This window comes from Epinephelus moara, chromosome 24 (assembly GCF_006386435.1).
Source record: "Epinephelus moara isolate mb chromosome 24, YSFRI_EMoa_1.0, whole genome shotgun sequence".
Classification (NCBI taxonomy): Eukaryota; Metazoa; Chordata; class Actinopteri; order Perciformes; family Serranidae; genus Epinephelus; species Epinephelus moara.
In genome coordinates, this window is record NC_065529.1 from 14,139,207 (window position 1) to 14,161,048 (window position 21,842).

The 21,842-nt window shown below is 40.0% G+C and overlaps 1 protein-coding gene across 3 annotated transcripts; it reads right to left on the reverse strand.

The window, feature by feature from the left end:
* Positions 1-1,980: 1,980 nt before the first annotated feature.
* Positions 1,981-14,704, reverse strand: LOC126386096 (endothelin-3). 3 transcript variants are annotated; one of them, XM_050038227.1, is made up of 4 exons: positions 14,597-14,704; positions 13,242-13,485; positions 3,844-3,996; positions 1,981-3,493 (listed from the first exon to the last, which is right to left on the reverse strand). In XM_050038227.1, exons 1-4 carry the CDS (start codon positions 14,664-14,666, stop codon positions 3,412-3,414), a joined length of 549 nt encoding a protein of 182 aa, XP_049894184.1. In that variant the 5' UTR covers positions 14,667-14,704; the 3' UTR covers positions 1,981-3,411. The 3 variants fall into 3 exon arrangements, with proteins under 3 accessions (XP_049894184.1, XP_049894185.1, XP_049894182.1); XM_050038228.1 differs by having other exon boundaries at positions 1,981-3,490; positions 13,242-13,488; positions 14,597-14,686; XM_050038225.1 differs by having other exon boundaries at positions 13,242-13,488; positions 14,597-14,686.
* Between the last annotated feature and the right edge of the window lie 7,138 nt (positions 14,705-21,842).

Here is a 21,842-nt window from a genome sequence, read left to right on the forward strand (position 1 = left end):
TCTGATTAAGATTAGGCAACCAAACACTTGGTTAAAGGGACAGTCACCCCCAAATCAAATGAACATATTTTTCCTCTTACCTGTAAGTGCAATTTATCAGTCTAGATTGTTTTGGTGTCAGCTGCTGAGTGTTAAGGATACTGGTTGTAGAGATGTCTGCTTTCTCTCCAATATAATGGGACTAGATGGCACTCAGCTTGTGGTGCTCAAAGTGCCAAATAAATAAATAAGAAACTCAACAGCAATGTCTCTTTCCAGAAATCATCACTGTGATACTCAAGATAATCCACAGACCTTGGTGTGAGCAGTCAAATGTAGGAACTATTGCTCATGATAGTGCTAGGTGTAAACATTAATGGTGTCATCCTTGGCTGTAATGTTAGCTAGCTCAGTGGTGCTAGGTGAGCTAGCATTAGATTCATGTTTCCTTCTGCACCGTGATGCGGTTGGTGGGTGGGTGACCAACAAGGTCTGTGGATTATCTTGAGTAACCGGGTCATGATTTCTGGAAAGAGACATTGCTGTTGAGTTTTTCAAATGTATCTTTTTGGCACTTTGAGCACCACAAGCTGAGTGCCATCTAGTTCCATTATATTCAAGAGAAGGCAGACATCTCTATGGCCAATACAGTATATCCAACACTCTGCAACTCAAACCAAAGCAATCTAGATTGATAAACAGCACTACAGGGAAAATGTGTATGTGTGGGGGGTGAACTGTCTCTTTACGTTTAAGGAAAGACTGTGGGTACACTTCAAAAACAAACATTTAGTGTTGGATTGTGGGAAGACACAAATGCCAATTTACCACCCTATCCTCCACAGCATGGCAATCAGGGTTAGATGAGTAAAATACTGTGGTTACAGTGACATAAAATATAGCACATAAAAAAGCACATAGAGACTATACTACTTCCTGCATTGGTAGTGAACAGTGCCATTAACCAGAAATCATGATGCGCTGCAGAATCGCCCACTATGAACATAGTTACACACAGGGCAACTTGGCTCAGTATGATGGACTTAATTGACAGGGCTGGTATCACCAAACATGCTGTTGTAAATGTAGTGGTATAATTCTGGCTTATGGGCTCGAGCTAATGATCTACAGTACGCTGCTGGTTGATGATTCCAAGCCCTTTATATATGTGGCCTCTCTAGTTTATATGTAGACTATTAAAGAAATGATCCTGTCATAAACAGTCACATTAGGTACTGCCTACTATGCCAGTCCTAAACAGTGGACATCTTATTACCTGTTGAGGACCACTCTGAATGTAATTCACTGAAATACTGTGAATTGCATCCAGTGAAGTTACGCACGACTTGAGCAGTTTTACGAGATCCCTTTTCATCCTTACTCCAGCAGTTATTTTTATGTGGACTTTTACTTGAGTCCATATAATTTTAAAGTAACAATAATTTCACTTTAGTACCGTTTCTGTTTTTCCACCACTGCTTACTATACTGTGGTTACGTTAACTTGGCAGGCAGGCATCAACATGTGACACAATGATCCTTGTGTAGTGTAGAGACATAAATCATAAGCAGATTTAATATATGAACTACAGATCGTTAGGGTTATCTTGCATATCTGTGTATGCAATTACTGACATGCAGGATAACATTATGGATAAAATGTGCCTGAAAGAACTGTGCAATGCAACAAGCATGGTTTACTGTACCAGCTGTAGTCTAATTCAGTGTCTCCTGATATGAACTCAGTATGGATGTAAAGGGGGCTTCTGATCAAACTAACTCAACGATTGATCAGATACATCATTCTTCCAGGCACATTAAATAGATACAATTCCATTTTAAATATGCTTAAATAAAACCAGATATGCATCATAATATTTCAAACATTAAGCAAGGAATCATTGCCCTCCTTTTGTTGGACTAAAAACCGAATAATGGGCAGCGGAAACCCTCGATAGGTCAAGGTGCCCAATTTAGAACAAACCACTAATTCTCAATGTCGTTCTTATCAACACCTTCACTGGACAGATGGCCGGTTTATTGGGGAATTAGTTGGAGGCACAATTCATACAAGAAAAAACAGATGATAAATAATGTGTACCATAAATTTGCAGTATGGTCCACTGCAACTTTGACTTGACTGTGTTCTTTACCACAGACAGCAAGCTGATATATTCACATATATATAATTCTATATACAACATCTTATAATACACCTTTATTGTACATGTAGGTACTGTACGAAAATATAATTTATAGCCTATATATAGTGACACACATTTCATATACACAAGACTTAGATACAGCTTTGTAAAAAAACATACTGCAAAATGAGTTTTGCTTCTTTTTTTTTGTTTCCAGTTCCTCTACCTCCATAAATCCCACAGAAAAGTAAAGGAATTCACTTAAATGTTGAGAACTGCATGCTTTCAATAATTACTGCTGGAACTAACTCCGTTCATGAGAAAACAACCTTAAAAAGAAACACTTTATAATAACCACCATTAATAAAGGGTAAATTGGTAGCTCATTAAACTTTAGTTAATATTCATTTTACGGTTAACAAACAATTGAAATGATAATTAATCAGATTTACTAATTGTAAGTAATGCTAGAATTCAACAGTTACTGTTGTACACATTTTAACAGTTTATGTATTGTATTACATTTGTGTTAATGGTTAATAATTTGTTTGTAAATGGTCTATAAACATTATTTGGATTATAATACCTTGTTAAATGGCTAATAAACACTGTATAGTGCATCTATAAGCATTACAACTTTAAAATGGCCACCCAAATCACATTTATAGACTGTTAACAAGTTATTATTAAACATTAACAAATACTTAATGTATATATAAAATATTGTGTTTGCAGCAATAAATTTCAACAATCAATCTACCATTTATTAATGATGATTATTATGAAGTGTTCCCAAAAAAGTAACATTTTCGACATTTCAGTGCCTGTGACAAGTTGTTATTTTATAAAAACAAATATGCTGAGTTACTGGCTGTGATTAAATAACGTCCCTGCGGAGAAAACACGGCTGTGCGATAAGTTACTTGTGGTGAAATTTTAACAGTCCTTATCCTCATCTTCATCACGTGGCACAGACATGTGTGAGCTCTACCAAAGTCCTTCGCTGTCAACATGAGCTGGCCAAGTAAACTGTCCTCAGTTGTGACGAGATAATAAAAAACACTGTCCACACCTGCCACACAGACAAAGGCAGAGAGCGCTGTGAGCTCGCACTCCGTCAGTTTTCCTGCAGGCTCCCCCACCTTTAGTTTTGCTATCTTTTGTTTTTGTACAAGCAGCTCCGCCGTTATTCATCCACCAGTCTGATGACAAGGCACCATATATGGGGATGCCATATGTTAAGACAACGCATGTCCACCTTTCAGGTTATGAGCATGTCACTGATATGTTCATTTTGTAACAGGCCCACTGCCCAGGGATGCTGTCCTCTTGTCTATTTCAAGCGCTGCAGGGGGTGGCCTCCTTTGCCTGCTGGGAAAGATACACACAGAGACACTTAAAGCCACATGTGATCAGGTACTGCTTATTGAGTCATTGTTCAAAGACCACCATAAACCAAAGGCTTTTCCTCCAATACTTTTTAACATTTCCTAAAGTGGAACAACTTAAAATAGTGCATGTATGCATGTATAGTTAGCCACCCTGGCCAGCTCAATTATCTTGTGGCCACAAGATAATATATACTGTATATATATATATATGGTATTAAAAGAGTACATGTTCACTGCTGAGAGAGAATATTCTTGTACTACTTCTAACAAATTTTATTTTTTCTCGAAATATCTACTGAACATTGCATTTTTCCCCTGTAGTACTCTTACCTGTTCATGCAGAAGCTGCTGCAGTGAGAGTCAGTCTGCTGTGCACACACACAGCGCTGGGCCACCGCCCACTTCCTCCCCTGTTTTGTTCCAGTGGAGCGCCTCACACGCAGGGAACCCTGGTAACTGGACATACCATATGGTACAGTGTGCCTAAAAAAAAGACACATCATAAACAGTGAGTTGAGTGACAAGTCATATAGGAACCTGACATTACACTTCAGCCCTAAGGCAGAGGTGTAGCTTTTTACAAGGCTCGTAATGTTCATGTTTCCTGTTGCGGCTGCCATTTGGGTGCCCTATGTGTATTTGCTTTGAGACAGACATGACACATCACTTCGGTTTCAGTCTTGTTTGCTTGCCGGGGTTGTAACATAACTTTGTACCCAAATTCTACTGCTTTCATTGTTGCAATCCACAAAATAACAACAAAAGAGCTGCAAAGACAAAAGGATGTGTTTTTTTTAACCTAATGACTCTGACACATAGTTCATTTTATTATGTCATGCAATCATGTATCATATTGCCTATAATGGTCTCATGGTGCTTTATTTAGTTCTGCTTCCTCTTAAATTTAAATATTTCATATTATGATTATGATTAATGATCCTTAGCTACTCTGGTGCCCTCCAGTGCGTAATGTCCAACACAAAGGGTGTGATGTACATGTATGTAGCGGTGGCGCTGTGTCAGAGAAATAGATTTAACTGTATAGGGATTTTAAAGCTGTTGTCTGTGGTGGTGCTATAATGGACTGCATTATACTGAGCGGTGTTTTTAATATTTTGTCTTTAGACATTTGGATACAAGATGGGGACAGAATATAAAAAACATCTTTCAGGATAATACAATCCAGTACAGCATCATCACCACAGAATGCAACCTCCAAAATGACCTTATTTATCCACTGTAAAAAAAAAAAAAAAAGTGGCTACAACAATTAAGCATAAGCTTTTTTAGAACATAGGGCTGGTTAAGATATAATATTATATTTATATTGTGATATGAGACTAGATGTAATCTTCTTTCATGGTAACGTATTGGCTGAAAATGCAGTAATGTCTCTGTAAAAAAAAAAATATATATATATATATGTATATATTTTTGTGTGATTATCCCAGCAGGAAATGCAGCGACGTCTCAGTAAAAACAACCTCTTTCCCTGGTACTATTCTTGGTGAATAAACAACGAGTCGCCACAAACGTTTGGCCGCTAAAAAGACGCTGGAAACAACACAATAACTCACTAAAAAGCAATCAGGTTTGTTTGTTGGTCTCAAATAGTGCCAATGACAAATTCAGCTCATTTACTATGTCTGTCGTTTTAGAAACACAGATAGGATACATTTTAAACGTACAAATTTAAAGTATTTGTGGTTTTCAGACAACACAAACATCTTCTGGCGACTGGGCTGGGAAATACTTCGGTCAAGTCCATCATTGTGACCACAGTGTAGGCTGATGACATGACATAAAACATAAAAAATCATTTCATGTATAAATAGAGAGTATTTCAACAAAGGTAGTAATTGTCAACAATAAAATGTACCTCTGTTGGTTTAAACTTTTTTATCCCCAGAAAAATTTGAAGAATTCCTTTTATAGCAACAACTATGCAAGAAAATATGTCAACTAGAATTAGACATTATTGAACAGGTTAAAGGATAATTTCACTTTATTACAGCTTGGGTCTAATTTGCATATTTCTGGCCATCAACACCTGTTATGATATGTTAATACTTTCTGTGTTAACTAGAGATGTACCGATTGCAATTTTCTTGGCCAATGTCGAGTCCAGATTTTTAAAAGCCGGACCTGTGGAAGAACTATAGACCTTATTGGCAGAATACACAAACTTGTTTGGAACTTTAAAGCCACTGGAAACTTGGCTCGAAGTAGTAAAAATTGGTATATAATATCAAAGATGAGTGTCTTATTACGTGTCCACAAAAATCTCAGTGAAAATAAATAGATAGAGGATAGTATTAGCTTTTTTATGCTACATCCTGAGCTATTTGTCAACATGATTAATATAGTTTTACGTGTTATACCGTCATCTGCTGGTTAGCTTAACACAGTAGCTTTCAAACCATGTGCAGCACCCATGTAAAGAACTACAGCTTTAAAGAACAGGTTGCAGCGGCTCAGACCATAGTCAGTTACTGCCTGTGCAACTGTTTGCAACATGAACCATCATTCACCACATGCATGTATATCGGATTGGCACGGTGCATCTCTAGAGCCAACACCATAGACTGTACAAAATAATGGATGTAGCCACCATGATGTCATCCATTGGTGTGTGGACTGCCGTTTTGAAGCCTTGACTTTGGCATTTTCAACATGAAAGTTGAAATTAGCTAGAAAGTTTTTGTACCAGGCTGTAAACATGTTGATTTCTGCTGTAAAGTTGGGCATTTTAACATGCGGGTCCGTGGGGATTCGCTCTGTTTTGGAGCCAGCCTCAAGTGGCCATTCACTGAACTGCAGTTTTTGGCACTGCTTTATCCTTTTTCAACCTCAGAGGTTGCTGCTTAGCTAACACACATCCTGGGAACACATTGCTACACAACACAAGTCAGATGATCAGAAACAAGTCAACAGTTCAGCAAAATGATTTAAATTCCTTTCTTCAGAGGTGAAATTGAACACAAGTGTGCCCAAAATATTGGTCATAATTCTTGATCACACAGAGCACGCACCACTATCGTGAGTACGGTAAGTCAAAGATGTTCCAATGAGTCAGTCAGTAAACTCTGATGAATGTTTATAGTGGACTGTCTGGGTAATAGTGTTATCAATCCCTTTCTTTTTATCTTCCAAATAAGTGTGAACTTGGGAATTTGTTAACAACCCAAATGGCTGGCTGCTTTTTCTCTGTATCTGTAACTTCTCAGATCTCAGCAGGTAGCTTGGTGAGAATAGTGCTGTTATTTCTGGAGGGACTGACAGCAAAAACCACAAAAATAATACCAGAGTTATAAAAACCACAGCTTTTCTTTAATTTCAGACATGCAGCTTGTGTGCTTTGCTGCACTAATAGCATGCATGTGGTGAGCTCATCACACAGTCCCTTCCCCTTCATTCTTATTATCTTCTCTCCACATGGCTTTAAATTGCTACGAAGAACAAGCTAGCCGAATTGGGGAAAAATGGCTCAACTTCCAAGTGAACTCAAACAATTTAGCACCACCTGCTGCCTTTAGGGTATACCACTGGCCCTCTTGAACAACATGAGCACATAAATCTTTATGGTATTGGAGGATCTTGAGGCTGATCCTGAACACCACATCAACCCCACTTCCTTCCACTATGACAAACAGACTCAGCAGGGCACTGACCCTTTCTTCCAGACTTCCTAAATGATGGTGTGCTACACCACACACGTTGCATCTCAGTTGCACCATTTATCACTCCTCTCTTGGCTAAGATAATCCCAGGTGGTCTCCACATCAATGGTAAAGAAGACATCAACATCAGGGACCATGAAAACTTATATAGCTTAAAGTCAACTTCCTGTAACAGCTGCAGGAATTTTAGAAGATGTCCCCAAGGATCCAGGTAATTCATTTTAGCCTTACCAAATATTTTCACCTTTTCACACACACACTCCCACGTGAGCCACCAATCACTAGCTGCAGCTGTTCCAATAGAAAATATAGCCCTAATCCTATTGTCAAAGACCATGTGTTTAAAAAATTGTTCAATTCACGTAAATATAAAATTATGGCTCAAAGGAAAGCTGTTAAAAGGTGAACAGGAGCAGGTGCAGTAAATGTGAGAGCTGCACTATACTGCTCAGGGTCCCTCCATCTACCATGCAAACAACTACATTTTCAACTTTTTAAAATAGTTTAGTAGAAAAATACACTCATCTCCATGCTAATTCGAAGCAGGACCTATCAACTCTCTGTGAGACATTAGCAATCAATATCTGCGATACATTACTGCACCAGGTGACAGAGGCCTTCTGCCTGCAGCTTGATTTACTCCACATGGTGTAACCCCTGGGTACCTAAGGCAGACAATGTAGAAGATTATGACTGGCCAGGTTACAGCTTTATCTGCAATGCATGACTAATAGGACACAAACATGTTTAAATGGCTTATAATAGTAAGTGCCATTGGACCTGCACTTTTGAGGTCTTTCCAATGAAGTTCTGCACATGCTTGTCGGAGCAGAAAACAGTTGCTGCAGTGCTCTCTGCAGGCTGAAAACTGGCCACACCTCAGACACCTCAGTCAAAAGCGTTTTCATAAGATAACTGATATTAGATAGACTCGATATCACCCCCACCCCACCCCACTCTCACTGTCACTCCAACTTTCAGGCACTAAAGTTATTTACTAATCTGCTTGATGCTGCAGAAAGGCATCAGTTGGCGTCTTCCGATGCAGATGAGCTTTTGATGTTGTTGTCTTTTTCATGCCAGAGATCAAAATTTACTTCTAAGAGGCTAAAGTTTCCAACCTGTGGTAAATCGCGTGCAAGATTTTGAGATTTCAGGTTTGCAGATTATGAGGATGATCTGAAATAAAAGCAATGACAGGATCAACAATGCTGAATGTGTCAAATCCACCTGAGGGTGTTAGTTATGGAAACAGAATAAAGAACAGAATAAAATCCTCAAAGGAATTTAATACCTGACAGCTCAGGGTCTAGACCGTTTGGGATAACACCAAATCGTTTCAATAAATACTGATATGAGAAAAAAGCGTGCTTCCCCCAAATCGTTTCATGGCTTAAAGGTCTAGTGTGTGGGATCTAGTGGCATCTAGTGGTGAACTATGGTGGCGGATGCGGAAATGCGAATGGCCTTATCGGCTACTATAGAAACAACATGGCAGACTCCATGAAAGAGTACCTGCTCTGTATGTAGACATAAACAGCTCATTCTAAGGCAACCAAAACACAATGATTCATAGTTCGAGTAATTATAAGCTAATGAAAACATAGTTATGAGCATTACCAGTTCTGCCAATAGATGCCTCTAAATCCTGCACACTGGGCTTTTGTTTTTGCTTTTACTTTAAGCAAGTTTAGGGCTTTTCTTTCCCTATAACTCAAATATTTTTGCCTCCTACAATACACTTGAATGTGATAATAGCTTACCAGCACATACAATGTTCAAATGTTAAATGAAGACACTGCCTAGACTGCCAAATCTTATAACACTATTGCAATCCCTTTTTTATGCACAAACTAATGGAACTAACAGGAATACATTTCACTGAAAGTGTATTTTATATAATTTCATTTGATAAATTGATTGGTGGATTGATTGCTTGATTGGCTGATTGAGTTTGAGGATCTTCAGATTGCACTATGCCAACCTCACCTCCTTCCACGATGACAAACAGACTCAGCAGAGCACTGACCCTTTCCTCTTTCAAATCCTTGATTCTATGATCTCAGATTTCCTGAAGAAGATACAGTCTGCTCCCAAAGGATGGTGTACTACACCACACACTTTGCACCTTAATTGCACCACCTACACACTTTGCATCTCAAATGTACCACCTATTACTCCTCTCTAAGTTCAGCAGTAGGCAGCAATAAGGAAGGCACCAACATCAGACATCAAGAAGAAAGAAAGTAAGTGAAATGTAATACCCTCCTCTAACCCACCACAGAGCTGTTCAGAATTGTATCAGCATATTGAGGCAACCGCCAGCAACCAACTATGTCAAGACATAGTAGAGTAATGGCATCTTGAGCTGTCAATCTGCCTGTGTGTGTGTGTGTGTGTGTGTGTGTGTGTGTGTGTGTGTGTGTGTGTGTGTGTGTGTGTTGTAATACGAGCTTTTCTGTTCTTTGTTATGACAGGCGGTTGGGCCATGTTAGTGCATGTGAGTCCCTGTGTGCATATCCCACTGGCTAGCTAATGCCACTGCTCTGGACTGGGCTTATATGCCAGTTACCACTGAATGTCATCGTTGTTGCAGGAGGTAATGCCCACCCTCCAGTTCCCCTAGGCGGCAACCTCCAGGGCTGAGAAATGAAGCATGAAACATGGAAGTGCCAAAACTGCAGTTCTTTGAATGGCCACTTGAGACTGGCTCCGGAAGCAAGTCATACATTTTGTTAAGACTTAGGATTATGCATAATTAAAGAACAGTCGCTTTGAGTAACAGGCAGCCTGCTGATAGTGTCATCGGCTTCTCAGTCAGATCCAGCCCTCGTTCCTCCACAGTGCCAGCCTTTCCCAAATATGGTCACTTCTGGCTTCTGCATAAGAATGCACTATGCTCTTGTACTCTCTTTTGAGCGCACTGCAAATAGTGTTCTCCTTTGAGCAGCTTAAAGGATTTAGAGGCAGGTTCAAAAAAGGCTCTGGTCTTGTTTATCCAGCATGACAGTTGATACTCCTGAACTCCCATTAGACAACAACATTTTTCACACTGATACAGAGATGTCTGACCTTGTACTTGGCTTAAATACATCATATATTATTACATATCAAAACTGTTGTAGGGGGCAGCACGGCACTGCCCTCACAGCAAGAGGGTTCCTGGTTCGCACCAAGGAGGGAGCCCTTCTGTGCGGAGTTTGCATGTTCTCCCCGTGTCAGCGTGGGTTTTCTCCGGGTACTCCCGCTTCCTCCCACAGTCCAAAGACATGCAGGTTAACTGGTGACTCTGTATTGGCCACAGGTGTGAATGTGAGTGTGAATGGTTGTCTGTCTCTATGTGTCAGCCCTGTGATAGTCTGGCGACCTGTTCAGGGTGTACCCTGCCTCTCGCCCATGTCAGCTGGGATAGGCTCCAGCCCCCCCGCGACCCTAAAGAGGGTAAGCAGTTACGGAAATAAATGAATGAATGAAAACTGTTGTAATTTGTAACTCAATTTTACAGATGAAGGTCAGCTCTGCTCAGCCTGAGGGTCTGGAGGAGATTTCTGAAGTCTGAGAAGATAACTCTGGTGATGTCATCAAAGCGTTACAGACTCATATATCTCTAGAAACCACTTATCTTGCACAGACAGTACAAGGCACAATGCCAAGCGCTTATTCAACCTCCACTGAACAGTGAATGGGTTCAGGTTCACTCTTCAAAAGACAACTATCAATGCCAAAATTGTTCCAATTGATTTATTGCTGTAAATGAGGAAATGAGACATGGCAAGAATCTTTCTGACCATCTATATGTCTGGAGTACAAAAGTGAAGCCACTTTACTGTGATGTATTCAGGGAAGTTGCGCTGTGAGTTTTGACTGCAGCAAATCTAAATCATTTTTAGTTCATCCTAAATGAACAACACCATCAAATCACAACTGAAGGTTTGCGATCAGCATCTGCTGGTAAGCTACATGCCTGAGGTATGTCTGCATCTGTTTTGAGCTTTACCTTTCAGACTGAGGTGGAAGTTAACACCACCCCTAACCTTATATTGCCCTAGAAACAAATGTGAAGATAATGAAACTTCCTCTTGCAGTGATGAAAATAGTGACATTAGTAACAAAATCTAAACCAGTTATTGTTGTACATCCTGCATGGTACAATCTAAATGAATGCACCGAGCGATGGAAAATCAAAACACGTTGTCTTTTTCCGTGCAAACTTCAATAGTCAGACTAAAGTCAACTTTCTGTAACATCTGCAGGTATTTCAGAAGCTGTCCCTTAAGATACATAAAGTCTCAAGTAATTCATTGTAGTCTTAACAAATATGTTCACCTTTTCACACACAGGCTCCCATGTGAAACACTAATCACTAGCAACAGCTGTTCCTATAGATCCAGGCTGAACTTTATAGTATTGGTTGCAGACAATCGACAATAATATATTTGAAAATATAGCTCAAATCCTATCGTCAAAGGATGATTATTGAGGCCATATGTTTAAAAAAAACTGTTCAAGTGGATGTTTTCAATATGGATTTTAGCTCAGACGAAAGCTGAGATCTCAAACAGGTTAAAAGGTGAACATGAACGGGTGCAGTAAACGTAAGGGCTGCGCCATACTGCTCAGGGTCCCCCATCTACCATGCTAACAACATTCAACTTTTCAAAAAATGTAGTCATCTTGATGCTAAGTTGAAGCAGGACCTATCGACCCTCTGTAAGACATTAGTGATCAATATCTGTGACGCATTTGGACACCAACTGACATCAGACGACAGACCTTCTGCCTGCATTCAGTCCACATGGTGTAACCCCTGGGTACCACAGGAAGATAAATGAAGGTTGTGACAGGACAATTTTCAGTTTTATCTGCAATGTGTTACTAATAAGACACACTGTCTTTGATCTTTACGAGATGGTTAAACACGTGCAGGTTTTTATAGAATGCATCAGCACCAAAGCATGCTGCATGCATCATTAACATGTCTAAATGGCTTATAATTGTGAGTGCCATTGGCCCTGCACTTCATTTTAAGGTCTTTCCAGTGAAGTTCTGCACATGCTTGTCAGAGCAGATAACAGTTGCTGCAGTGCTCTCTGCAGGCTGAAAACTGGCCACACCTCAGACACCTCAATCAAAAGCTTTGTAATTAAAGAACTGATAGGAGATGGATGACTTGATATCATCCCCACCCCACCCCAAGAGTTGGCGTCTTCCAATGCAGGTGAGCTTTTGATGTTGTCTTTTTCATGCCAGATATTCAGATTTTCTTCAAAGGGGCTTAAGTTTCCAACCTGATTTCCAGATTAGGAAGATGATCTGAAATAAAAGCAATTACAGGAACAACAATGCTGAATGTGTGATTAAGGAAAATTGTGCCCTTGGCTACAAAGGCATAGTTTTCATTTTATATTATAATATTTATGTTCACATGTTGAGGAGGCCATGTCCCCCAATCCTCCCCTTCTAAATTTCAAAGGCTACTCAGTAACATTCAAAACATCTCAGTTGGTGGACCCCCCCGCTGCCTTTTGGCCACTGTAAGAAATCCGTAGAGGGATTAAAATGCCTGACAGCTCAGGGTCTAGACCTCTTTGGATTACATCAAATCTTTCTAAATAAATACTGATATACTGTATGAGAGGAGCTGGGCTTCCCTCAAATCCTCGCAGTTATTAAAAAATGAAAAGTATTCCTTTAAGTCAAAGTTTAGGGCTCTCTTTCTCCATAACTCACATATTTGTGTCTCCTACAGTAAACCTGTATGTGCTGACAACTTTCCAGCAAATACAATGTTCAAATAATAAGAGACACTGAATCATAAAGTCTCAACAGGAACTCACAAACTATGATTAAGAGTTATGAGTACAGCAAACAATGGACAGATCATGACATGACAAGACAAGCTGCAGTGAAGTACATGAGTATTACAGTAAATCCATAACCAGCACTGACACTCTGTAAATCCCTATAGAAGCACGATAGTTATGTAACAGCACTGCAGCCAAACTGGATCTAATAATAACAGAGACACAGTGAGGATGAGGATCTTACTCTGGTGTGTTGATCCAGATGATGTCCAGGTGGCAGTAATACACACACTCCTTGTCTTTGTAAGTGTAACACGTGCATCTCTTTGAACGCTTCCTGGCCGCCTGTGGGTCACAGGCTGAGCACGGCTGAGCTTCACCCTGAGAGGCGACACCGGCGAGGCCGTCCACACCGCGGGGCAGGAGCCCGTTCATCTTAACTGCTTCCACCTCCCTCCTCTGGCTCACATCTTTACTCGATGAGGAACCTGCTGGATCACAGCAATATGAGAAGTGTTCGACGACCTCCTGTAATATCTTTGGCCTGAAATAGCATTACTACATGTCTGCTGCACCCTGAGGGGACATATTGTGTGTCTGTGGAGTCACTGGGTTCACTATACCATGCTGTAGGGTATCTGTAGTGTTTGGAAGGTTACTTCTGAAATGTAATAGTTACAGATTACTAGTTACCCTGTTAAAAATGTAATAAGTAATGTGACTGCTTTAATCACTTCATCAAAGTTGCTAATGTAATTTATTACACTTGATTGCTTTTTGATTACTTTTCTGGCAAATGTTTTAAGCTAGGCAATAAAGCAGGAAAATGTTCAGAAATAGGCTGAGCCAAAAGAAGGCATCCCTGCACAAAATGATGCAAAGCAACAGAATGGATGTTATATTCTACTTTTTTTTTTTTTTTTTTTTTTTTACCAAAAATAATTTATGGGTGTAACCTCTTTGTCGTGACCAGCATTGTTATTTAATTACATATTTTTCAGGAGCTGTAACTGTTTACAATTACATTTATTTTGTAATTTAATTACTTACTACTCCAACACTGGATATTTACACCAGTCCCTGATCTATACTACCTTTTCCAGTTATGGCCAAATCTTTATTATAATGAGATTAATTTTAAGTATAAATTAAGATTATTAGTGGCAATCCAACCTCAGTAGCTGTAACATCAACACTGGCTGCAATTGCTGCCAGAGGCAAAGCGCTTAGCTGATTGGTTTGACATCTGATGACAGTTTCAATTATGGGTTAATAAATCTAACCATTAGAGATACCAGACAGGTCACTGTGATGCTTTGCTGCTACTCTGTGTTGAAATATTGTAAATTGTGAATGAGCTATCCTACCTGTGCATCTTTGATCTGGCACTTTGGGCTCTTGTTGACATGACATTAGTTACTATACATTTTCTAAAGACTAAATGATTATTCAGTTTTGAACATTGCAGTTACACTGAACAGACTTTCACAATTTTACTGTTACTGTTTTACTGTTATTGCTTTTCTTCTCTATCAGTGTGAACATCATGTATTGAAACCCCAGAATAAAAAGACAACCCAGTAGTCCAACACTACTCACCGTTTGCCAAAGATGCTGTCACCACGATGAGAAACAAAACTCCCACATCAGCCGATGACACATTAGCCATCACACGTGAAACACAAGATATAAAAAAATAAATATGTAAAAAAAAAAAAAAAAAAAAAGAACAAAAAGGAAAAAAAGTTGAAATCTGCAATCAGGATGATAAAAATCTCCCAAAGTCCAACTCTGTGATGTTACAGTCTCACTGCGGTCCTCTGTTCTGCACCTCCCCTCACACACCCTCAGCTTTATTATGAGCTGACAGCTCAGCGACAACTCACCTGCAACATCACACGGGCTTCCTGCTGCGCTTTTCAAAATAAAAGATTTTCGGTCAAACACCAGTGGTATTTCACACCTAGCAGGAACTGTCCCGGTCAACCGGGAGAATTAATGCAGATTGTACAGACTGAGCTGTGCCAGCCGAATGAAACCGATTGCTGAATTGTGTGTCAATTGCAGGATTAATATAGACCTACAAATGCAGTATTCTGAGACATAAAAATCATATTTTCAGACTTTATTGTTTTTTTATTTTAAAAAAACAGAAGCAAACTACAATATAGCAAATATACTAGGCTACAACATATTAAAATAGCTAAATGGCAACTGTAGCGGTTCCTCTGCTTGGTTCCTCTACTTGTGCTGTGTTTTCTCATTCAGGGTAGCAGACATGCAGTCAGTGGCATGGGACACACCCCTGGGCCCGGTGTGTGCTCCGTGCACACATAACAGAACATGCTGCCAGACCTCCATGCCACACCCAAACAGCACATATTCAAATGACACTCAGACAGTGGAATGTGTGCAATCTCACAAATATCTCAGGACAATTATTGACTCAAAATTTAACTTTGAAGCAAATTGTGAAGCCATATTCAAAAAGGGCTACCAGCTGACCTAATGACCTAATTCTGTCATTCTTTGACTGAATTGATTTTTGCTGTTTCTTTGGACTCATGGTCTGGAAACTTGTCTTTAAAGAACAGAAACTCTCTGAGTTGTTAAATGGTCTAGTCGGCTGATTCAAGAGTCACAGCTTGACCCATTGTCCCTGAACACCAGATAGTTCCAGTTGATCATTGGCTAGATTTTAAATGAAGACTCCCTCCCTTTGTACAGGTAATTTCAGCTTTCTCCTCTTGGTGGAGGGTTATAGTCCCAAAGTGCAGTACAAAGTGGTATAAAACCAGTCTTGTTTCAGCAGTCATCACTCAGACAATGAATCCAAATTGTTCTCAGTTTGATTTATCACCTTTCCAAGAAATACAAACATTTCTTTTTCAGTAATACTATTGTAATCCCATAAAAAGACAGATCCTCTTTATTTTGGTTGTGACTAATTTTACTTTTGTTTTTTTAGTGTATGGGCATTCATGAAAACAACTTCACACTGTTGCATTTTTACTTATTTTTATTTCTTCTGTGCTTTTATTTTGAAAGCAGATGATTCTGCTTGTAATTTTGCTCTGGTTATTTGTAGATGGCTTACAGATCACCACCTGCTGGTCATAGAAAAAAAATACATGTTGTAGTCCTACATCTGTGAACATTTTAGCAAAGAAGCACTATACAGTATGAATATCTTCTGAACATGCACAAACAGCAGCCCAAACGATATCTAACGAATCAGAGCCCCATGAATGACTTTATGCAATTCATGTTATGTTATGTTGGTTAGGTTTAGGGGAAAAAACATGGTGACAATGTACCTTTAAATAACTTAAAGCCTCAGTGTGTAAAAATGGTGATTAACAGTGACATCAGCGGTCAAATTCTAGATTGCAGGCTCTCTCGTGCTCACTCACTCATCTCCCTCCGGGTAAGTGACGGTGGCCTCGTCGGACAAAAAGCCTTGCGCAGACAGCAGAGTTTTTCGAGTTTTTCAGGAGTATCTAGCGACGAGGTGAATATTTATTTAGGAATCTAAACCATGTTACGATATGTTATAACACGAGCAAACATTAATAGCACAATAATGCTAAAATAACACGTTTTATGTGATAGTCACGGCACAGTGCGGCAAATATAGGTTGGTACGATTATAATATATGTGTTTCCAGAGTGTTCCTCCACAGGACACAGAGAGATGAGGAAGAGGGAGAGGGAGAGGAGGAAGACCAGGGAGAGGAAGGAGGCGAGGGGTAGAGGCGGTGCAGGAACGGGCCAGGCGAAGAGGTGTGTCTTGGCTACCCAGAGGGAAGAGGAGGAGGAGAGGGCAACAGCCTTCGCAGCAGCGCGAGAGGAATCAACAGATTAGGCTGTAGGCTAGGCTAACCATTTAGCTGTAGCTCTGGGATAACGTTAGCCAAGGCTAGGATAACGTTAGCACGTAAACGTAGCCGTCACTTGAACTTAGACTAGAGGGAAAAGTAGTTGCAAACATGAAGCCAAAATGATTTTAAAATATCAGATCGAATTACCTGTCTAGCAGAAAGCAGGCAACCTCTGCATCCCTTGTGAAATCCTTCTCCTTCAGGAGTTATTTCCACCTGGAATAAGCAACGCCGATATTCACTCACGTTTTGTCCCGTCCTCGCTTATTTGATCTTTTTCTTTTATTTGGTGGCGTGGTTTCCCTCTTACAGGGCAAAACATATGTGTGGTCCTCCATTTAAAGTGCGACAGAATCATAAAAGTACAAGGCAGGTTCACTCCTAAATTTGTTTCAAGTGACTCGTGACGAAAAATAATAGTTAGCATGTTAGCCGTTAGCCTAGATACAGCCGGGGCGCATTAGTAGTGTCAGACCTGTTAAAACGTAAGTGAACGGGCATACCTTCAAGTGCAAAGTTAGTCCACTAAACAAGCTTTTTTTTCCCACAAAGACTGCCTCATATCGTTAGGATAAATGTCAGAGAACATACAGAAAACGACATGTAAACGTGTTGCCTTACCTTACCGGTGTGCTGTATTCAAATATGGCGACGCAAGAGGGCAGCCTCCAGCAGACCGCGCCCTGCCTGTGTGTATATATAGAGAAATCATTCTAAGCCTATGAGAAAGCTTCCATTTGTATGTGAATTGCATTACACTTTAGTAAATATATATTTTCTAATAAACAACTACGTAAATTACACACTGTAACTTTAAAGTTCGCTTGTTTTCACACTGTCCACAGAGGCTCCAAGTCCTGTGTTGTTTGACCCATCCACCCAACCTGCCTCTTTACCCAGACTTTCGGTCTTTATACTACCTCCATCTTTACTATCTTTGGTCATGTGAGTCTTTGGCCTTCCCAATTACATGGCTTATACGTGAATTACTGGCTCATGGTAACATGGGTTACATACGAACTATGGTACATTTATCTCATGGTCTTCATCAGCTGATGGTATAAAATTGGTGGTATAAAATGACAGTTGCCAGAGATTTCCTAAATCAGTTGATATCTGGTTTATGTAGCAGAGTGAAGAACTATTTTGTTGGTCCCTGTTGTGCTGTTAATAGTGAGCGAGCTGTAGTCTGTTGGCTCTCACCTCTCTCTCTCTGCTCTCTGGTATGTATATGTACATCTGCATTAGTTTACTTTTTAATTCCATTGTAACTACCAGTTGGTAATTTTAGTGATTTCATACACTTTGCAGGCACCAGCATGTGCATCACGGAGGCGGCCTGCTTCATAGCTTCTACCTCCACTTCCTGGTGAAACTGCTGCTTTGTTTCTAAGAGGTTTTGTCTCTGTGTGTCTGCACATCTCCACACAGTTGTGTCTATGTGGTTTTGTAACAAAACTGCTTGTTAGCAGCTTAGTTTGTGCTCACTTCAGGAAAGAGTGATGAAGCTGTCCATAAGGAATGTCACTGATTTCCCCATGGTAATAGCCTATGACCTGCATGCTTGTTTATGTGATTTATGTGATATTGAGTTTCTATTTAGTTTGTTAGTCTGTTATCTCTACCAGGTGCTGGCCTGAGGGGTATCATGAGTTGGTCATGTGTGGGTTTTTTGTGCATCGAGTGTCTGTCTGTCTGTTCACAGCTAAATTCTCAAACTACTGGACCAATCAGCCTCACATTTTGAGCACACATTTATGACTGTATGTTCAGGGACCTCTCATTGTTATGGTGATTCACAATTGTTAAAAAAAACTGTTTTGCTGACTGTTTTATAGCGTTATTTAGCGCTGACTCCTCACTGTTCTAAACCAGCCGGAAGGGGCCACAATTTTTTGGTAATCCACATGGCTGTAGCCTACAAAGTTAATACTTTTAAACAATATGAATAAAAGACTATTATTACTACTACTAATATCCTCCTTAGACCCAAACCTTTGTTTGGTATGCATTTTTAATTTCTCCTAGCTATTTGGGATCAGTGGGACTCGATATGTATAGAAAACTAAACATTGTCAGTGGTACTTAAGTCCCAATGTCCTCAAACACAACAGCAATTAAGTCCTAATGTCCTCAAACAAGTACTTAGCTTGTTAATGTTGCTAAAATTGGTCAAATTTGTTGTCATATCAAATTACAAACATTGTTAATCACAAATAAACAGGTTTCAACCATAAAATGTGGTCAGTTCTTGGACCTTGTCCACTTTTGTGTCGGGATTGGTTGCAGACTGACTTGGCAGAGACATTGTTTTTTTTTCTTACATGGATAAGTGTACTGTGCTCTTACTACCACTAGATGGCACAAAAAAGTGTCCATGAACAAGGACAACAGGTCTAAGTTAAAGGTAGGATCTGGAGGATTTTCAAACAAAACAAAATATAGACATATACAAATGAAATCCTGCTTAATCATCACCTATGGGCTTCTACTCATGTGTGGTGGTGACTCTGTTTGCAGAGCTCCTGCCCTTTAACTGTATTTTGATGTTTCTGTGAGCTTGGACCGCTTCTGGGCGGAGATTTCCCCAGCCAATGAGAGAGTGCAGGTGCCGTGCCCAAGCGTGTCCGAGCGTGCACCAGCGCAAGCCTTGCCTGAACCTCTTCTGTGAAGCCTTCTGCCGTACCTCCAGGCTCCGTACACCTGGGAGTTGAGCCTGATAGGAGGGGCCAAATTTGAATGTGTGTTTACAAACAGCAACTGGAAAATCCTCCAGACCCTACCTGTAAGTAGAATGAAGTATAAGGTCAAGTAAACCCAAAATGTGATGTCCTCATATGAGGACACAGGGTCTCAGGAGGATATATTAATCTTCATAATAATTTTGTATCTATATTTCACATACATTTCCTCTTTGCAGGAATAATTCATCTGCTCTGTACAATGCACTGTGGCTTCATCAAAAATAAACAAGGCGTGTATTTTCATTAGCTTCTGGAACACTTCTGAAATGCGCTGTGGCGCATCTGCTGGAATTAAAAAAACTGTCCAGAGCAGAGCTTTGCACCCTACAGAGTAAACGTCTATAGTTCTGTAGTTCGCATGACTTATTTCTTTGTATGATTTATTTCTGTTGTGTTCTGGTGTGTTATCATCATTATTATTATTGTTTGAGGTTTCCCATTATGGGATTTAAAACCTGTGTGTGTGTGTGACAGTCTGCCTCTTTGTCTTATTACCCTCTGACTTTTTGGTTTAGACTAGACTGTGTTGTGGATCACTGGGTATTATGAGGTCTTTGTTTTCTGTGTTTTTTCATGTGTTATTCATTATGTTCAGTCTGTTTGCTGTTTTATTTTTTAGGTCCACTTTTCTGGTTTTACTTCCTATCTTAGTGATTGTCTGCCTCATCCTGATTTGTTTCACCTGTTCCTCATCTGTCCTGCTGTCACCTGTCCCTCGTTATCACCCTCCTTTTCTTGTGTATTTGGTCTCTGTAATCCCATTTTGTCAGCTGGTCTCCTGTGCTCGTTGCTGGATTCCTCCCTGTGTTCCTTGACTACTGATTGGTTCCCAATTTTGTTTTGTGTTTTTCATTGGTACTTTATTTTACTTCAGCCTGCTCCCTCCGTTGCTTGCTTGTTTTTTTGTCTTTTGGAATCAGCTTTTGCTTTCTGATGTTTCAAACCTGCCTGGTGTGCTGCACTTGGTTCCTCTTTTGAACTGGGAAACGTGACCTTGTGGAGCCTTAAAGCTGTTAAAGACTTCCTAATAATTTCCCAGGAGTAAAATTGTCTGGGGGGCATTGTCGACAATATAAACTGTAAAATAACTAACAGTGTGCAGTTCAAGCAGCTCATCTTGCCACAAACTGGCACTGTCAGCAGGGTTTGATCCAAAACAAGGGATGCCCGCCACTTTGCCTCACTTATAGTTCATATTCTCGGATGATTCTTTATTTAAAACAAATGATACCAGGTGGTTTTCTAGCCAAGGAGGACTATTTGTTTGTGGCTGTGGGCAAAATGTAATGACGCTCTCAAGTGTCTGCTGTGTGCTCTGTGGTTAAGTACTTTAAGGGGACATGAAATTGCACTGAGAGAATGGGGAATAATGAGGGCCCACAGGTCATTTTTTGCTACAGGTTGATGTGTCTGTGGTTTAAATCATACCCATATGCAGCTTAGTCTCCTGCTCTTGAAAAAACACTGCTTCGCATTTTTTACATCCAAGATCAAAAACTAGGTTGCCTGCCCAGCCCTGTTCACAACAACACTAATACTGTTGTACAGTCACTTTAATATTTTTCAGGCCAAGATCCCCTTAGCTCAAAGAGAGCAGGGACTCACTACTACTTTCTCTGAATATTAGTTGGTCTTGTCTTGTCTGCCCTTGCCTTAAGCTGCTAAGTTAACAGCAGTTGTGGCATGGCTTTGTGCATTAGCTTCGACCTCTGCACTTTCACTGGTGGTTTCTGAGGTAAGCAGAGAGTCTCTTGCTCTAGAAGGTTGTCTGTGGGTGTGTCTGTTCCACGTTTTTCTCCTCACTGACTTGGTCAATCCATGCGAAATTTGGCACAGTGGTAGAGGGTCATGGGAGGATGTGAGTGAAGCAATATTATATCAATTTGCCAAAGGGGGGCGCTATAGCAACCGATTGAAGATTGAAATTGCAAACTTTGAATGGGCATATCTCATGCCCCGTATGTCATAGACACATAAAACTTTGCACAGAGATGCCTCTCCTCATGAGGAACAAATTTGCCTAGGAACCCATAACTTCTGGTTTATACATTTTCTGCCATTTTGAATTTTTTGAAAAATACTTAAAATCGATCTCTTCCTAGGAAGTTTGACCGATCTGCATGAAACTCGGTGAACATAATCTAGGGACCAATATCTAAAGTTCCCTCTTGGCAAAAGTTGGAAAACTTACTAAAACTGAGCTTCTATAAGGCAATGAAT

Bases quoted from the DNA above. Each gene is read 5' to 3' on its own strand.
- LOC126386096 (XM_050038225.1), bottom strand. From the start codon at position 14,666: ATGGCTAATGTGTCATCGGCTGATGTGGGAGTTTTGTTTCTCATCGTG. The intron at 13,489-14,596 runs GTGAGTAGTGTT...GCTGTGATCCAG, and splicing joins GACAGCATCTTTGGCAAACG to CAGGTTCCTCATCGAGTAAA. The intron at 3,494-3,843 runs GTAAGAGTACTA...TATCTTTCCCAG, and splicing joins AGCAGCTTCTGCATGAACAG to CAGGCAAAGGAGGCCACCCC.